Source organism: Ochotona princeps, chromosome 2 (assembly GCF_030435755.1).
Source record: "Ochotona princeps isolate mOchPri1 chromosome 2, mOchPri1.hap1, whole genome shotgun sequence".
Classification (NCBI taxonomy): domain Eukaryota; kingdom Metazoa; phylum Chordata; class Mammalia; order Lagomorpha; family Ochotonidae; genus Ochotona; species Ochotona princeps.
The window spans coordinates 141,768,606-141,787,946 of NC_080833.1; the positions used below are offsets into that span (position 1 = coordinate 141,768,606).

The window sequence follows — 19,341 nt, forward strand, 5'->3', positions numbered from 1 at the left end:
TGTGTTTTCTCGGTTTTATATTCTGGCTTTTTCGTTTCCTTTTTGGTCTGGGTTAGTGAACACTACGGAGAAGGCAGGTATGCGGTAAGGAGGGATGCTACAGGACCGGTGATTCTATCTCATGGTTGTTCATTAGCAAAAGCAACACAGCCTGGCCAGGACCCCAGCGGGAGAGTAGAAATCACTGCAACCTAAGAAATCCATTCACATTTCAATCAGTAAGCTACGCATATCTACAAGAGTTCAGCAAGTTTGATTTGACCAAAAAAAAAAAAAAAAAAAAAAGGAAAAGGAAAAATAGACAACTCATAATATAGCAAAAATCTTGGAAGCTACAAGAAGACTTTTACTGGAAAATCCAAGAACATTTTTTTGAAAAGTATATTTAGCCAAACTTACATATTTGCTCTAAGACTCAACACGCCCAATTCTTTCCAATCAAAATAGGAGCACTGCCAACCCCCAGTGGGCACACGGCCTTCCTCCCCGTGTCTACGGTGGATACTAACAGGAGCTCCTATCCTCTCCACTTCCGTGATGTTCCTGCTGCCAACACCCAGGTATTTTGACTGCTTATCCAGGAGAGTCTGAACAAAGTGCAGGAATACTTCTGCAAGTATAACTGTGTCATTTTCCCCCACCTGGAAGCCAACTGAGAGCCGCACTTTCCTGTTCAGCGTATTTACTAAGGAACCCTGAGCAAGCAACTCTTTATGATTTGCTATTTCAAATGTCAAATTTATCTTAAGTAGTTAAATCTACACAAACACATAGGGGCTACCCTTTCATACCAATTTTACTACCTTACTGGAAACTGATGCTAATTATCCTTAAATACCATTTCTGTTTTCTGTCAGTGAGAAAGCAGATTCATTAAGTTATGGAAAATCTATAATATTTCACCAGCTAGAGAAAGTCACCAAAAAAGAATGTTTTCTCAATTTTCCCCATACATGACATGAGCTAAAATATCTGACTCTCAGTAAGGGTTGGGGAAGGAGAAAAATGGCAACTATTTCCTCTTAATTTGATATATTTTCCTGAATTTAGCAGTCATTTCCTGCTCAAGATTAGTTGAGAGTTTGGAACAATGTACTTTCTGAGCGATTATAAACTAGTACAGCAAAGTTTTAGCTCTTGGGGAGCAGAATGTGCGTCAATCTGCTCAGTTAAGTCTGACTGACAATAAGAAATTCTTTTTAAAAACCAGTGTGGACCCTACCCTGACATTTTGAATAAAGTCTAATTCCATTGAATGCAAATTAGACAGAAACAATGAAATGTTCAAAAGTGACCGTTACTACACTGTGTGTTACACTTCGTGTGGTCAAAAGGTGATTTCCCATCCTGTTCCAACCTCCCCTTCCAGCTGCACCACTCCAAAACACATTCTTACAGAAGAAAGTGATTCAGTAGTAAACTCTATACACTAACTGCTAGCCAAAAGTCTTTACAATTACAAGAAGAAGAAACCAGGAATTTGCAATAAAACCAGACCACTGGTGTCACCTCTCAATGCACAGCATCATCCAGAATCATCTTACTCAATCCCTGGCACCCAGAAGGCATGTTTAAGAGCAGACAATGAAGCGCTGTATACTATGAAAATATCCATTATTTTGTAGGTATTTTACCCAATTTTAAAGATGATATTTTTAAACTCATGGTTTCTAGAAATGTAAATGTCATGACAGCCCTGAAGACTGAATTTGGAATTTGTTAAAATATATGCCCCTCAGTAAAAGGCCAATAAAATATTTAAGAAATCAAATTCTCACCAAATAATGCATGACATTAGCATAAGGGCAAAAATATTTACCGGAAAATATACAGCACACATTGTGAAATCTTTCCTTAGATTATGGAATGTCTTCTTTCCCCCCTCACTACCATATTGCATGCTTTATTATAAGCCTGTTTTTAATAAAATCTGAGATAATTTCAGTTTTATATGTTCTCAGCCTCACCTGCAGAAAGTCAAGGTTTGTTATGGTGCCAAAGAACAGATTTTCAAAAAAGGATCACCCATGAGCCAAACATGGTGCAAATAAAAGACAATTTTTTCCTGTATCATGACAGACAACATGCAAACATAAAAGGCACACTTGGACCTTTGGGGATGTGACTTTCCTCCTCTTTGAAACAAGTGGCACGACTTTCCTAGAGTTCAGTATCGTTGGCAGAAGTTTCACACAGACCTGGCAAAAGAAATTTTGATAGCATCACTATCACATTAAATATCAACCCATCTACATCACTTACTTCAGAACTGCCTTCTGCAGCAACGCTTTTTAAAAATGGACTGTATTATAGAAACTTCCAAATATACACAAAAATAGAAAGAAGGGTTTAATCTACTTCCTTGTATCTGGAACCCAAATTCAACAATGACCATTCTTGCTAGTTTCTTCCGGTATTTTTTGGCCAGATTATTTTCAAAGCAAGGCCAAGGATTGTGTCATTTCATCCATGGCTGTGGGAGTGTTTAAAGATCTGTGCAGAAATATCTGGCATTTAACATAAGGACAGAAAAACAGCCGGATACTTCAACACACTCTAGTTTCTCAACTGAAAGCAGTTAATGCCAACTCAGAAAGAATGTGGATTATTTAGCCACGTAATTCACTTAACATATGCTTGCCTTTCAAACTACTTTATACATAAGAACATGGCTTCCTCATGAGTGAGAACATCCACACAAGAAAGGTAAAGATACTTTGACTTCAAATGTACATCAAATAGTATTAGATATCGGATGGCTTACTCCATATATTGCATTCAAAATACTTCTGTGGCAAATTTTTTAGTTATGTTCTTAAAATCTGATATCAAAGAAGTGCTAAATACAGGGATAGTTCTGTTGTTCTATTGAACAAAAACCTCCACCAACGTAAGCATCCAATACACACTCCTTTCCACCTTGAGTGGTATACATATTCTGCTTACTCATGATCTGACATCGTATTAAAATTTTGGCCATTTGGACTGCCAAGAAATCAAAAGAACAATCTGGAAAAATCTAGGTTATATAACACAACATATTCCACCAGGAAAATCTAATGAACTTACTTTTATGGTTTTGCCCCCCCTCCAAAAAAAGAGCATATGAAGAATTATCTTCTGAGACTCTTGTCTCACACTCCACAAACAGAATATATCTGGCTACTTTCATTCTAACCACTGAATAAAATTTTAGGGGCACCCGCAAATCCATCTGCAATCCTACAATTGAGGCTTTTTCCACTCACCATAAAGATGACATATTATGCTATGAAAATATCACTGACGTGTTGTTTTCAAATCCAAACACAGTCATCTTAAATTTGACGCATGGTTTTCTTAGCTATTTCCATTATTTTTGTGTGTGAATATTGGAAGCTTAATATTTTTGAAGACTGTGTCCTCATCTACTCATATGTAATTGTTATAAATAAAGTCAAAAGCATTTGACAGAAAAAGTCACATTCATAAATGCACAAAACCTATATGAAACCTGGACAGAAGCTAAACCGCCAATCAAATCTCTGGTTCTACCAAAACCAAAAATTATTTTCTAAATAACCATTTATTTCCCTTAAAGCGATACGTGAAGACTTCAATAGTTCTCCGTAGACTGTTTTGCACTCAGTATACACTCAGTACATAGTAGTTTCTGCTGTTTCACAATCTCACGTGTACGACGTCATATCTCTAAATGATCAGCTAAATTATAGAGATCATGTTATACAGTATTGCTGCTGTATAAAACAGAACAAGATCCAGTGCTTGCTTCATGAAACAGAGTACAGCTGTCACGGTCTGGTAGAAAACTTCCTGCTTTTGTATTTGAGATCATGTTTGAATGCATCCGGGTTTTTTTTTCTGTGATACCCACGTCTCATCTTTTACACAGTTGTGCGAAACCACCCCCGTGTGCTACCCTGTGTTCTGTTTGCTGCAAGCACTCACTGGGATTGTTCAGTTTTGTTCAAACCACTAATGTGCTGCTTAGCTTCTTCTGGCAAAGCTTAAACACTGAACTCTCTGCTTGGATCATGAAGCAGATTTTCTTCAACAGTGGGTGCTGGAGGAGAGGGATCTAGTATCTTTTTAGAATGAATTCTCATTTAAGTCAAGAGTGGCTGAGAATACCATCCAAAAAATGTTTCTTGAAGAAACACAGCATGAAACAACTGGCCCCACTGCCCACCAAGCAGCCACGGGACAGTTCACATTTCTGAGGAACATTCCACTCCTGATCGTGCTGTGTACGGCATCAGTACTTGCTTAGTTTTTTTATTTTTAATCAAACATTAATTCAGAACTATGCAATCACATGTCATTGTGTACTAGCAATGCTGCGCCCACCTTAGATATACGCTTTAAATCTGTATTTTTCCAAAGGCAAAATTTTATCTCTAACTTTAAATCTGCAGAAGGACTCAGGAGAGGCAGTTCCTATTACTGAATTTAAGGCAAATGGCTGAACTTGGGGGCAAAGTTTTTCCCTGGAATTTGACAGTGATCACTATGATATACAGCTGGTAGAACCAAATTTTTCCAGAACATTCGAATGAATGCTCCCATAGCTGCCTATGACACATACAAATGCCCCATAAGGGAAAAAAAAATAGGAAAACAAATATTTCAAATACTGTTTCACATTTTTTTGGCTTACATTATTAAGGCATATATATATGGCTCTGAATTGTTTGAAAAACTTTAAAAAATAACCGCTTTCTTTAGAAAGTTGCAGCTATGTGAATTTCTTACCTTCCCATGTTATATGTCCACTATCAAAGGGGGGAAAGCCCTCAAACATCTGAATAGCACTGTAATTTCTCTGCCTCCTGGAAACCACCATTAAACACAGATTTTGAACAGAAAACCTCCTCAAGGACTCAAAGCAAGGAAGACTACGACAGCTCTAGTCTTGGGGGATTTGCGCTCTCCTGCTTGGTCCCTTTTGAGGGCTGCGCCTACAAACTACAACGAGTTTCCCCCTGTGGACCCAGTGGCAATGAGCAGGATGTAGCTTGTGCTGCTGGCTGCCTGAGATCTTGTTCTATACAACTGCTAAAGGCCCAATGGCTCAAGCTTCCACGTGGCTTTCAAATCCCCCACTGGCTTTCTCAAAGCCTAAAATCATGGCCTTCACATCTCTCCGTTTGTTCTCTTCCCAAAGAACACTCCAAAGGTGGCACAGTGCTGCCACAGCCTGTATCATCACTTAGATATGAAAAGGATGCTCCTGGAAGGTGGCTGTTTGTGTGGGAGGACCAGGGCTGGTGGTTTTAAGTTAGTCTCCAACAAGCAGAATTCTGCCCTCCTTGCCTAGCTTATGGTACCTGGGAATCAGTGCCTGAGTCTCTGGACCTATGCTGAAGGGTACAAAGCAAGTCTTATTTCTCACCCATGCGAGCCAGAAGGCATTGTTTTTTGTTTTTGTTTTTTAAGAAATAGATGATCTGAGCAAAGAGACCTGAAAACATCTGCAGCAAGTCCCACCTCCACAATAACAAGAAAAATCTTCCAGAAATTGTCTTACAAAACAAAAACCCTACCTGTTGCTCTGAAGAGATTCTGTTTTTTTTGGGGGGGTCATGATAGGAGATCCCAACCTCTAAAGTTTTTGTTCGTATTTTAAGTACTTTGGATTCATTCAACTCTGAGCCAGATGGGGCCTTGCGCGGCTGGAAAGGCAGTGCATTGGAGTAACACTGGGGAAGGGAAGTGCGAGGAGGGAAAGCCATGGACGCCTGTGGTTTCTGGGGATCTGTTTGGGACCGGAGAGCGTCTTGTTTGGGATTCAGTGGAGACAGCAGCAGCCTGCGTCAGAGCCAGCTGTGGAGAGGCTCCCGGCTGCCAACTAGGTGCTGCGAGGCTGAGAGAGAGAGAGAGCGCGCGAGCGAGGGAGGGAGCACATGTTACATCAGACACACTACCTGACTTTTCACCGCACAGCTTGTCAGCCAGAGAGTGTGCCTCCTGGGCGATAAGTGCGAATATTTCATCTTCATACTCTTCTATTATAGTTTCACACTGCAGAAACATAATAACAACACATGTGGGTGGATAGAGGCTTGCAGGCCACCTTGTTAGGAGGGACTTAGCAACATTTTGTCAGCTAAAAATACCACATCACCGAACCAAGGTGGTCTGTTTTTCTTGGCGCTGTGCATTGCAGACACCGCTCCCCCCCCCGCCCCCGCCTTGGATTAACCCTCTTCCCAGAATGTTAATTGCATCATTTTCCTGGGACTTCACTGAGGGAAAGATAGGAGGAGGAAGGAACTGGCTTTAAGCTTTTGTTCCTCTTGCTCCAACTGGAATGTAAATCATAGAAGAAATGAGTGTCTTGCCTAAGCAGCTGAAGAACTCTCGGTTTCATATGCTTTTCAACATTTTAAAGAACCATTTCCTCGAAATGGTTAAAGCGCTTTCCCTGGGATTTAACATAATAATCCTTTTTGTGGTTTCAAAGTGTGAAAACAATTAAGTCCTCAGCAATGCAAACAAATACATTTCTAACTTCACTGTGAAGATCTTGCAGGAACGGGGGTTTCGGCAAATTTCTTTTCATCCCAATTAGAGGCCCAACCAAAATTTCACTTTGTTTGGGGGGATGGGGCGGGGGGGAGTTGAAGAAGTCGGAACCTCAAAGAAGAGAGAGCCTGAACTGTTCTGCCTGAAAATCTTCACTTCTAACTCGAGTGCGTTCCTTGCTCAAGGAGTGGTCCGGCCACTCTGGGCAGTTCTGGGGGCGGGGGGGGGGGGCACTCAGCACGCCCTGAAGCTCATTGTTTTCTCAGGTCAAGAAGGGAACACCTAATGATTACACTTGATCTTAGCCAAAAGGCCGAGAAGCGATGTGGTCTCCTGATTACAAATGGCACTTTGTGATATTGAAACTACTCTGAATGTGTGTCTTGAAAACCTGCAAAACACACGTACACTCACTCATGACCAGCCCCACTTCATGGCACTTTCCAACCCTCAGTGACTGCCCTTACTTTCCAATTAAAATGAAATCTTCAAAAGTCAGCTAAATCCCTTGGTTCAGAGTTCCAGCAGGCCTGACATTTCGGTCAAAGTACAAACATAATGCATTTCTTTTTTTAAAGTAGGCCTGCCCATCATTTTATCTGATTCAACAGCCTTAAGTGAAATACGTTGCAATATATTTTGCCAGGCACGTTCTAGCAAACCAGAGGTCAGCTTTCATGCAAAATAAACACTTGTGGGGGGGGGGGCGCGAGGGAGTACCTTGGCGTTTAGCAAACTATCACACCTAAGCCTTTGTTTAACTAAGTTTGTGCTAGAATACTTGAATTAACCCAGGTGGGGAATTCTCTCTTCCGTGAAGCCTTAGAGGTGCGGGGAAGCAGACTGTCATTCTCTCGCCATCACTTGGCTCTATGTGTTTGAAAATGCCCTTCATCTCAAGTTGGAGTTGAGTCTGGAAACCACAGCGCCTGGCTCCTGATGTGGAAAATGGCGAAAGACAAAACAAAACTGCATGCAAACCGCTTTTGGGTCACCAGCCCTTGTGAACAGCCCTTTCCATAACATACCGCTCAATCCCTTCACTGGTCACCAGGAAATGGCGCAGTACTCGGGAGGCTGAAAAGGCACCCAACTACTGTGCAGGGTTAACCCTGTATAGCACTAGGAAAAGACAGCAGATGCCATTTTATCCATGTCCTGGAACTCAGCAAGGAGACACGAGCAGCCAACAACCAAAAACCAATCGTAACAAAACCATAACAACAACAACAAAAAGCCCACAACACCCTCCAGGCTCACAATCTTTGCGAAGAAAGCTTACCGCGAATTTCAATGGTCTGTAGGCATCCGAATAAAAGTAGAACTTTTTAAAGTCTTTGTACACTTTGTCTCCTTTCCTCGGGGCGTATCTCTTGAAAGTTTTCGCCCTGGTCACGGGGTCCTCCTCCAGCTTGTAGTCGTTCATTCGCTCACACACTTGATCCAGGAGGTCCACGAGGAACGCCTCGGACTGTACGAGCGGGATCTGGGGAGGGAGACACGGGGAGGCAACCTGTCTGCGTGTCCGCGTGTCCCTGCTACTGTTCCTGAGCCGGTCAAGGAACACACACGGGATCGCACACCGTCCTGGCTGATGCCGACGTTAATGTAAGCGTGTGATGGACAGAAATGAAAGGGGATACATTCTGGTTCCCGAAGTTTCTCCCATACGGAGAAAGAAAAAAAAAAAGCGTACATTCAAACCTGAAACTGCATCTCTGTGTATCATTCGGAAGCGACTGAGCTCGCAGATAAGGTACCGAAAAAGAGTGTTAGAATGGGGGAGGGGGAGGGAGAGAGAGAGAGAGAAAGAGAGAGAGAGGGAGGGAGAGAGAGAGAGAGAAAGAGAGAGAGAGGGAGAGAGAGAGAGAAAGAGAGAGAGAGAGAGAGAGGGAGAGACTGACTCTCCTTCATTTAGGGGAGAAGTTTGAAGAGGCAAAAGTTTTGCTCTTCTATCGTCTCCTCCCGTTGCTGCCAGCTGCCCCGGGCTGAAGTGGAAAAGGGGTGATGGGCTGGCACTTCTCCCAGGCGGCTTCGGTGCAGCTCTCCTTTGGGAACAGCTGGTGCGCGTCCCCGTGCGCCCCTCTCCCTCCGGAATTCCTCAGAGATTCAGCAGGACGCTCTGGCCACCACCTTCGCTCCGGGCGCGGGTCAAAGAGCGCCCCGCACCCTTGGTAACAGAGACAAAAACTTTCTGCGCTGTCTAGACAGGTCAAGGTGCAGAAGGCTGCGTCCCCGCGGCTCCTTCCGGAAGGGGGCGTGGAGCCGCCAAGGGCGCCCGGACCGCGCCGCAGCCCCGCGGCCTTTGCGGGCTTTTCCCCTTTCCACCCTCTACTGATCAAAGCAGGAAGTTTGCATGACAACCACAGTGAAAGGGGCTGAATCACAAATGAACTCGATTTCGGCGGTGTTGATATATCCAGCTTCCATTGTCCCCTTTCAGTCGCAGTATGAACCCTTCCGGTGCCAACGACCGGGCTACATTCACAGGCGCGCTCGGGGCGCACAAAGGGTCTCCGCGCTTCACCGCCATCTGGCCGCAAATCCGATCCTCCGGAGCGCCGACATTAACATAAAAGCGCAGGGTGTGTTGGTGGTGGGTTTGTGTGTGTGTGTGTGTGTGTGTGTGTGTGTGTGTGTGTGTGTGTGTGTGTGTGTGTTTTAATCTAGGTCGCATTATAAATCATCTCAACGTCACCACCATCACCCCCCAGTTTCAGGAAAGGATCGACTTTGATACAAGAAAAAATTTTTAAACAGACACAGCCAACAGGATAGAGTAAGAGAAAGTCACTAAGTACCCAACTGCACCTACCCAGTGCACACTTAGAGTGATAGGCAAACTTGCTTGAATTTGATCTGCAACTCTTTGCAAGGTCCTGCATTCAAACCTGAAGATAGTCATTGAACTATAAATTGCCACATTCATTCACAGAAATACCAAGTGTGTTTTAACAACTCATGAAGTCTTTAATTTCTTCTACAATGCCAGCAGCCATAAACTGCGTTCTCAGTGGCTCAGAGCGCAGGTTGCAAATACAAGTTGCTCTCTGTTTACGCCTTTCAAGCATGGAAAATTGTAACAAAGAATACTTAGGTTAACAAAATGGAAAATTTGCCTAATGAACCAGCGGAAACTAAGGATCAAACATTTATCAATCACTAGGGGGGAGAAGTTGTAAGATGCAGAAGTAAGCTCTTCAATGACTGTGAATCCAGGCAGATCATGATGGAGTGGTTGGGGGTGTTTTCTGTGAAACCTATGTTTCAAGTATATTCCTTTATCTGATCAATGGAAAGTATTTCATCGTCTCTGAATGTCAACAAGCAATGTTTTAACTTAAAAACACAGAGTGGACTCTTTCATTTAAAAATGAGCATCCAAAAAAAAAAAAATACTCCTCCCTCTGTCCTTCTCCCCTTCTTCCAGCAGAAAAGTAAGCAAATTCCCTGCTTGGGGGGGATTGAAAGTGGAGGAAGCGATGGGAACTGTGACCTGCCAAGCGCTGGGGCTGGCCCCCAGGAAGAGTGCTTCTAAAAGTTAACCACCACCTCCTGCACCAGGCATTTCTTCAGGAGAAGCCACTCCAGAAAGTCACTGCTAAGATTGACCTAAGTTCTGAACTGTGTGTAAAAATTGCTGGGTATGTGTCAGTTTGGAGCAAAACCGTGATGTGAACCTATGCACAACCACAACTTAAGTTTGGTGAGCCATTGGGTTACTTCCTGAGAGTTCTTAAACAGTCCGCTGCACACCGCCCCATGAAAACTTTCCAGCTATCAACTGTGCTTTCAAAACAGAATGTGGTATGTTTAAATCCGGCAGAAAAATGCCTATTTCAACGCAAGCGTGTTAGAGTGAGGGATCACCGGGTGATTTTTTGTCATTTTTCTAAGTCTGTGAAGGGCAGTTGGACATAATTAGCTGGTGCATTGGCATAAAGATGTGTTGCAAGGAGAACATGTTTGGTGTCCGAGAGCTCAGAAGTCACAGTGGTGCAGCGTCGCCTGAAACGAGGAAAGGATGACCCTGCGGGAAACCAGCAGAGTATCTTTTATAGGTTTTTTGAAATATTTTGATCTTAGTATATAAAAGCATTAGGGTTTTTGAGAAAATACTTGAGAACAAGATTCCTACGCAGCTCAGCACTTTGTCCGTCTATGAAAATGTGTGTGGACAGAGTTTAGAATGGTTCCACTAAGCTGAACTTTCCATTCAGGAAATTTAAAGATTGTTGCTAGAATGATTGAGCGTTCTCCTCTCCCCACACAAAAAAAAGTGTTTTAAGAGCATATTACATATTAGGACAGGTGGAATCAAACTAAGTCTTTCTAACTTTTAAGTAGTATGTAATCAAACGCCTATTGTCGTCTTTCAGCAATGTTGCCCCTGCCTCCCTAGAACTGTCTCAGAGACACCAACCTCATTCAAATATGAATGAAAAAGACCCATCATGGCGTCATGAAGAGGAAACCAACACACTGGCACACAGGATTCTTATCTGCCATCGCTTCTGCGCCTGGACTCACTGGGTGCAAGCCGGAAACACAACAGTGATCCACCATCCTTCCATCCAGTCAAAGGAAGTGCCAATTTTGGCCCAGTTTTCGACCCTGCCCACATCTCTGGCTTTTGGGTGGGATGTGTAATGGCGCTTTACGTACTGCTAGGCTTCCTCAAATCATGTTGGGTGGGAAATGGAAGGGGGAAAATGGGTTCCTCATAGCCCACGCCTGAAGAATGGGAAAAAGTAGCAAAAGTTCTAGCCTCTGGCTTCTGTGGAAAACTGGGGCTAAGCAGTTTATGATAGACAACTATGACAAGACTTTAATAACAGTCAATTATAGGATGCTTCCCGCTCTTGTTCATTACTGTGTCTTTGTTAATCTTGTATTAATTTCTTGCTTGATAGAGATCACAATCAGGCAAGAATACAATTATGGCGCAGTGCACAATTGGATGTGGAGCTGTCGCAACAGAGGATCTGTCTGCCATCACAGCCTGGCAGTCTCCAAGACATTCCACTCTTCTCTGCTGTTATTTGCAAGTGTCCTTCGGCTAGGAAGCTGGCCTACGGACTGTTCAATGACCGAAAATTGATTTCACATTGCTGCAAAGAGTTTCTTTGTAGCAATCTAATGTAGAAACTTTAAGGGCGTTATGGCAAATATTGCATCTAGTGCAGCCGTGAACTTTCCATCCATGAAAATTGCAATCACTGCTGACGGTAGTTACAAGTCAATATTTAGAAGGGAAAATCCAAAGTACGTTTGCTCTAGGCTACGATAGAGGAGGAGTGAATTCAGAAACTCTTGGAAAGCTGATGAGATATATAATTAGCTTTTATGTTAATTGGCTGCTATGAGTTTGTTGTACGACACTTCTTCATATAATATGCAAATAGTACTATTTAGTTTTATGAGATAATATAATTAGAAATCTAAAGGAGCTCATTTTGATAAGGAATAATGAAAATTGATACATTTCCAGGGTTCTGTCTGTCAGGAAAATGAATTGCTTCTATACTCAACCAGCAAGAGAGATCTTAAGAGCCTTTATTTAGAAATCCAATATGAGTCACCATGTGATAGGATTCATACTAGTGTTTGTAGTCACTGCAAATTCTATTTGAGCAGGTGGATTTGTGCTACCCACAAAATCTTGGGAGAAAATGCATCGATAACATATATGCTCAGTCATGAAAAAGATTTGCAATAAAGTAAGAATAATTTGATTTGGGGAGACCATTTTTCCCAACAATCCAGTGACACTTTTATCCAGGAGCATATTTACAATGTAACAGTGACAAGCCAGGAAAAGAATGCTCTTTAATCAACATTCATAATTTTTAGAACAGGTTCATTTAACTCAACTTTCTCCTAAACTTAGTTATGCCTTTCTCTTACTAGTAAATACTAAATCAGTAGTGCAATTTGATTCCTCATTTTTAAAAATATTCATTTTAAAGTATTTATTTGTTAAACATTTTAATTTTGATTTTCAAACATCTTAGGCAAAATGAAAAGAAGTGTAACTATGTTCACACAGAAGCATTCCATATTTCTTCAGTCTCTGTTGTAGCACAGCGATGTTGAAGACTCCTGCTTTTTATATCAGATGGCTAGTTTGAGACCTGCCCACTCCACGTCCAATGTTACTCCTTGTCAAACACCCTGGGAGGCAGCAGCTGATGGCTGCTACCATTCACAGCTAGAACCAGGATGGAGCTCTGGGTTCCTAGCCTGGGCCCAAATGACCATAACAACCATGGAGAGCTGAGCTGAGTTGAAGCCAGGAGCCAGCAGCTTCTACCAGGTCTACCATGTGGGTGCAAGGGCCCAAGGACTTGAACCATTCTCTGCAGCTTTCTCAGGCCATAACCAGGGAGCTGGATTGGGAGCGGGGCAGTCAGGACTTGAACCATATGCGATACTGATGCCACAGGTGGAGGTTTAGCCTACTACAACACAGTGCCGGCCCCTGAATAAACAGGTATTTTTCATAATCACCTAAGCAGGGTAATTGATGTGTTTAATTCCTGTTGTGTTTCTGGGGTTTACCCTCTAGCTGGCTTAGCTCACAAGGACTTTCCAAGCAAGAAGCAAAGTGGAGTGTGCCTAACAGAGCAGAGACGGCAGTGCCGCAGCATCAACAGTGCAATGTGGAAGTGTTCGCTGGTTCAGCAACTGAACGGCCCTTACACTTCAGACCCACACACTTCTCCAACTCGACTCCAACACAGGACTCTTCCGTGTGAGTAAAAATAAAAATTATTTTTTAAAAAGATTAACTTCTAAATAAAAATTTTAAAATATTTTTTAAAATATTCATTTACTTATTTGAAAAGTAGAAAAAGATCTTGGTTCACTCTCCAAACAGACACAAACAATGAAAGCAGGACCAGACAGAAGCCGGAGCCATGAGCTCCCCTACCCGGGTCTTCCTTACAGGTGGCAGCGGCATGGGTAATTAGGCCATCTTTCACTGCCTTCTGAAACTGAATGGGATGGAAGCATTACAGCTGGGTCTGGAACTGGTCCTGTGACATGGGATACCAGCATCACAAGCAATGGCTTAACCTGCAGTGCCACAAGCTGGTCCCCTAAAAAGAAATTCTGAGAAAGTGTGCCATGAACTTGGCATGATGGCCTAGTGACTAAATCCTCACCTTGCAAGCAATGGGATCCCATATGGGCATGGGTGTATGTCCCAGCTGCTCCACTTCCCATCCAGCTCCCTGTCTGGGACCTGAGGAAGCGTCCATGGATGGCCCAAAGCTTTGGGACCCTGCACCAGCTTCTGGCTTTGGATCAGCTCAGCTCTGGCCATTGCAGCCACTTGGGGAGTGACCCAACAGACGGAAGATTATTCTCTGTGTCTCTCTGTAAATCTGCTTCCCAGAGAAGGGAGAGCCTGCCCCACCTTGCACACCTCGGGTTGTGTTGCAGGCCGGCAAGAGTGCAGTAGCATGTGTGACCCCTCCCCCTCGGCCCCCTGTGCCCAGGGGATGTGGGGACAGCGAACTGCTGTGCAGTTGGGTGCCTGGCTGGAATCCCTGGCTTTTTGTCCAGGCAGGAAGAGCCCACTGAAGAGCGCTTAGGGAACGGGGTTCAGAACTAAGACTGCTGAAAGGCAGGGGCATCCTGCACTGGGGACAGGCCTCTTTTTTTCTTAAGATTTATTTATCTATTTGAAAGTCAGAATGAGAGAGAGCCAGAGAGACAGAGATCTGCCAACTGGTTTACTCCCCAGGGGGCTGAAACACACATACTCTTTAATCATTAGCTCCGCCCTTTTCACTCAAAGCTTCTTGGAACAAAGAGGACTCACGCCACGTGCAGGATGCCAGGGAACCACCTGCTGACTGACCATCCACTGAAACTGGGTGTTCCCCGTGGCGGCTCGAAATTCCAACCCACTCCAGTGGGAGGGAGGCATATGCAAAGAATTCCATTTACCTGGAGGATCCCAGACTTTGCAAGCAGTAGTGGAATACTGCTGAAGCATTTGTTAGAAGAGTGGGGTTTTTTTTGTTTGTGACACTTTGTCAAATGTTTTTGGATCCATCTTTTGTCATCTAGAACACTAGCTTCGAGAGACACAGAACCCAAGTGTCCAGGGGCTTGCCCGGAAGGCCAACAGGCACAATCCCTCGTCTAGGAGCATCCCTGCTACATGGCTGTCTTTTTACATTCCCACTTCCCACAGCAATACAGCCTGCACACGCCATGGTAACCCCACGCCAGGTGGGAAGATTGAGGCATTGAGAGGGGAGAGCCCATAGGAACTATTCTACTTCCCATCCAGCTTCCAGTGGCTTGGGAGAGCAGTTGAGGACAGCCCAAAGCCTTGGGACTCCTGGCTTCAGACTGGTTCAGTTGCAGCCATTGCTGCCATTTGGGGAGTGAATCAATAGATGGAGTCTTTCCCCGTATCTCCTCTCTGTAACTCCAACTTTCAAACACAATTTAAACATAAATCTTAAGATAACATAGACAAATGGCCACGGGCTGCTGGAGACTCTGACATTTGCACAGATGTTAACCCCAACTCCATGAACATGACAGAATGCCCACCCAGCCTGTACACCAGGCACATCTGTAGAATCACCTGGACCCTCGCGGCAACCTGATGGGGTGTGGAGCTTTGGTCTCGGGATCTGCCCAAACACCCCGGTTCCACTGGGGCTTCACCCATCAACCAGCTGTGAACTGCAACAGTCGCTGGCCTCGTCCTGCAGCATCCTCTGCTGGGCGATAATTACTGTTAGTCTGGTGTCTCTGGTCAAGTCACAGAAGTCTTGCAAAATATTTGGTATGCTAAACAGGTGAAATGTTATTATTTTCTCATCTTTAAAATGACACAATTTTTAAAAAAGATTTATTCATTTTATTACAGCCAGATATACACAGAGGAGGAGAGACAGAGAGGAAGATCTTCCGTCCGATGATTCACTCCCCAAGTGAGCCGCAACGGGCCGATGCTCTGATCCGATGCCAGGAACCTGGAACCTCTTCCGGGTCTCCCACGCGGGTGCAGGGTCCCAATGCATTGGGCCGTCCTCTTCTGCTTTCCCAGGCCACAAGCAGGGAGCTGGATGGGAAGTGGAGCTGCCGGGATTAGAACCGGCGCCCATATGGGATCCCGGGGCTTTCAAGAGGAGGACTTTAGCTGCTAGGCCACGCCTCCGGGCCCCACAAATTTTTTTTTTTTTTAAAAGATGTACTTGTTTTTATCTTAAAGGCAAAGTTGCAGAGAGAGGAGAAGGCTGCCATGACCAGAGCTGAGCCAATGCAAAGCTAGAAGCCAGGAGTTTCTTCCCACTCTCCCATGCGGGAGCAGAGGTGCAAGGACTTGCATCTTCCCCCTCTGCTTTCCCAGGTGATAAACAGGGAGCTGCATTATGAGTGTAGCAGCTCGGACTTGAATCAGTGCCCACATGGGATGCTGGCTCTGCAGATGGCAACTTAGGCTGCTATGTCATGGCACTGGCTCCAAAGTGGCAGGAATTGAAGGAGCATGGAGTGATTTTTGTGCCCTCGCTACAGATGGTGAGAGGGAGAGACTCATGTCAGAGTTCTAAGACGAACGGGTCAGCTCTGTGTCAACGTGCCTTGGCATGTTAGCTCTGGGGACTCTGCCAGTCGGTCGCTGGCTTCCCTTCCTGTCTTCTCAGAATCCAACAGCTGCACGTGAGCCTCTGGTTCCTGAACAGAGTGCATGCTTTGGGCCTGCAGCTCTGGCTTCTCTTGAGAGCTTGGGAGGGACTCTCCACCACAGGGGATGTGTGCAGGAAGGGCTGAGCAGTGGTGATTCAGCCGAAGATGCGGAGGGTGGTGGAGAAGAGGAACAGGAGGAGGAAGAAAGCCTGAGTTGGTGTTTTACTTTCTTGATCACTTGCTTCCAGACATTGTCCTACTGTCGCAGGGTCTCCCTGTGCACAGAGCCCGACCCGGGGGAGGTTGTAGCCAGCTCACCTAATAGTTCCTTGACTTGGGGACAGGCGGGTGATGCCAACATCATTTAAATGACGATAATTCTCCAATGAGGTTCTTTCCCCTGCTGATTCTTTCCTTAGGATGTGCTCTCAAATGTGGGCTCAGTGGAGATGCCCACCATTGCTGTGTGTTTCTTGGGTTTCCAGAAAGATGTAAAACCACTCTCAGTGGGAGAGGGAATTTGGAGAAGGGGTAAGGGAAGTCACAAAGCCTATGGAATTGTATCATAAAATGAAAAAATGAAATAAAAATATTTTAAAAACGCTCTCAGCTAACAAGGAGACATCTACAAGATAAGCGCTAAAGCACCTCACAACAGAAATGCTTTAGTGGCTAGACAACCCACTAAAGAGATTCTCTGAAGAGTGGCAACCACCACAATGGTAGCCCGTGTGTTGGGATTCCTTGGCAACTGAGCCCTTTCACTCTCTGCCTGCAGCACACTGAGGGAGGATAAGGACTGTGACGTCATGCCGTGGGGACCATGTGGGGATCTGGGCATTTCTTAGCACCTCTGGGTCCTCTCTCTTTAGTCCACCATATCATCCACTACCACTGGGGTCCCCACTGATGTATTTTTTAAAAGACATTTATTTTAATTGGAAAGGCAGGTATACAGAGAGGAGGAGGGACAGAGAAGATCTTCTGTCCGATGATTCACTCCCCAAGTGAGCGCCATGGCCAGAGCTCAGCCAATCCTAAGCCAGGAACCTGGAACCTCTTCCAGGTCTCCCATGCACATGCAGGGTCCCAAGGCTTTGGGGAGTCCTGGACTGCTTTCCCAGGCCACAAGCAGGGAGCTGGACAGGAAGTGGAGCTGCTAGGATTAGAACCGGAGTCCATATGGGATCCCGGGGCGTTCAAGGAGAGGACTTCAGCCGCTAGGCCACCGTGCCCAGCCCCCTACTGGTGTATTTTTAAGTAGCTAGCAGACAATCTTGTTTCATTTACACAACAGCATTCTTGTACTATTCAAAAATTAATCATCCTAAAAGAAAACACTAAATCTCTTCTTTCTTAATATTACGTGATTTGGAGAAAAATGATGTCTCTGTTGGTTCATTCCCAGACCCGAAGCTCCTGAAGAGAAATCTCAGATCTGCGCTGAAGGGGCAAGCCTTCCAGGGATGTTGGGGATTCTCATTGTGCAGGCTTAGCACATTTACTGAGCTCTGCAAGGGAGCTCTGTGCTAGAGAGCGGAGAGAACCAAAACCGAGTGGAATATTCTAGTGGCCAGAGCCAGGTGTCTTCCCAGATGGGGGACCGACAAATGGTGGACAAAGATTCTCACCTAAAAGGGAGGGTCGAGGACAAGCCGTGCCTCCACGCACTGAATTTCCATCACTTGTTCAGTTTCCTGAGCATCTGCTGTGTGCTAGGTATCATGCTGGACATGAGAACACAGTTGCAGACAAAAATCCCACCTTTCCAGGATGGTAGCCGGGCCTGAAGTCCCCACTGGAAACAATTCTGTGGAGGGTTCCATGGGGGCCACTTGCTGCTCTAGAGCCTGAGAACTAGGAGAGGTTTTCCTACTTGTAAAAGGTCAGCAAAAGAGCATATGAACACTGTTTCATGACAGAAGACAATTACATGGAATTCCAGTTTTGGCACCCACAAGTCTTGTCCATGATGAGTGGGATGGTAGGGACAGGAGACTCCCTCCTGCCTCTGGATCCAGGTGATCACACAGCTGTAGTTCCCACCCTATGCTCCGGTGTGATCACACCCCAGGGTGATGTCATCCTGATTTAGCTCTGTGTGGGATTGCCAATGGTTCCTGCCCTTGCTGTATCATCTTCTCTGGACCAGAGGGTGCACCTGTCGTTTTCCACATGGGCCACATTGCCCCGACAGCAAGGCGATCTGCTGCTTCCCAGGCTCTGTGCATTCTCTTGGTGTTGACTGAACGCTCCTGGGACATACCTTAGGAGAGGAACTTTGCACAAGTTACATGGTCCAGCTCTCCCTATACCCTGGAGAGATGAGTATCCTTATCTTGTGTCCTAGGCCAGGAAACAGAGAGCTCCAGTAACATGATGATGCAGGGAGCCAGCCTCTAGGATGTAACACAGATGCTCCAGGCTACGCCTTTACCCTTAACCTTGCACAACAGGCTCTGTGATTGACACAGCCAATGCCCATGACTTCATTTCCTCTTGGCTTGGCTCGCCTCCTTCTGCCAGAGATCCCTCCCAGATGAAATGGCCTGCTGGGCCTTCCTGACCCCAGATTCATGCACGATTGCGCTACCTAGTGGTTCTGCAAGGAGTCTCCATTCTATTCCAGTTCTTCCCACTAGATCAGCATCCCGACTCTACTTATGGGGGGGTGGGGTGGGAGGAAACAGCCTCCAGGAGAGGCGGTCACTTGCCCAAGATCACCAAGCAAATTATAGCCTGAAGCCAGAAGACGAAACAATTCATTTTGAATCCAAAGCCCTTTTATGAGTGGCAGGGCCAGAAGACCACATGCCCTCATACCTGTCTTCATGGACGGTGCCAGATACCTCGGGGGGTGGTGGGGGAGGTTGGACTGCTCCTATGGCACACTCCTCCTGTCTGGCACACAGCAGGTGCCCCAAAATCACGGGTCCTAGAAAAATCATGGAACTCGACACCACTTCCCACTGTACGTGTTATGGAAAGAGCTACTTGGCAACAACCAGGCTGCTTAACTCCGGGTGCCCTTTATGTTGGTTGCCTGGTACCCACTGTCACTCCCAGCTCCTTTAGTCCTAAGGGAGAGGAAACAATGGCAATCCTCTAAATGAACCCCTATTGTCCTCCACTCTCTACCTGATTTGTGGACCCAAA

General features: G+C 45.2%; 1 protein-coding gene across 3 annotated transcripts in view; it reads right to left on the reverse strand.

Moving 5' to 3' along the window:
* Nucleotides 1–1,472: 1,472 nt before the first annotated feature.
* Nucleotides 1,473–19,341, reverse strand: part of CNPY1 (canopy FGF signaling regulator 1) — a 133,961-nt gene continuing 116,092 nt past the window's right edge. For 2 of the 3 annotated variants that reach the window (XM_058660641.1, XM_004597518.3), the window contains 3 exons: nucleotides 7,808–8,011; nucleotides 5,925–6,021; nucleotides 1,473–2,198 (listed from right to left, as the gene is read on the reverse strand). In XM_058660641.1, the coding sequence (XP_058516624.1) occupies nucleotides 2,161–2,198; nucleotides 5,925–6,021; nucleotides 7,808–8,011 (339 nt within the window). In that variant the 3' untranslated portion in view covers nucleotides 1,473–2,160. Of the gene's footprint in view, nucleotides 2,199–5,924; nucleotides 6,022–7,807; nucleotides 8,012–8,544; nucleotides 8,744–19,341 lie in introns of those variants that run through there. The other variant, XM_058660642.1, reaches the window with a different exon arrangement.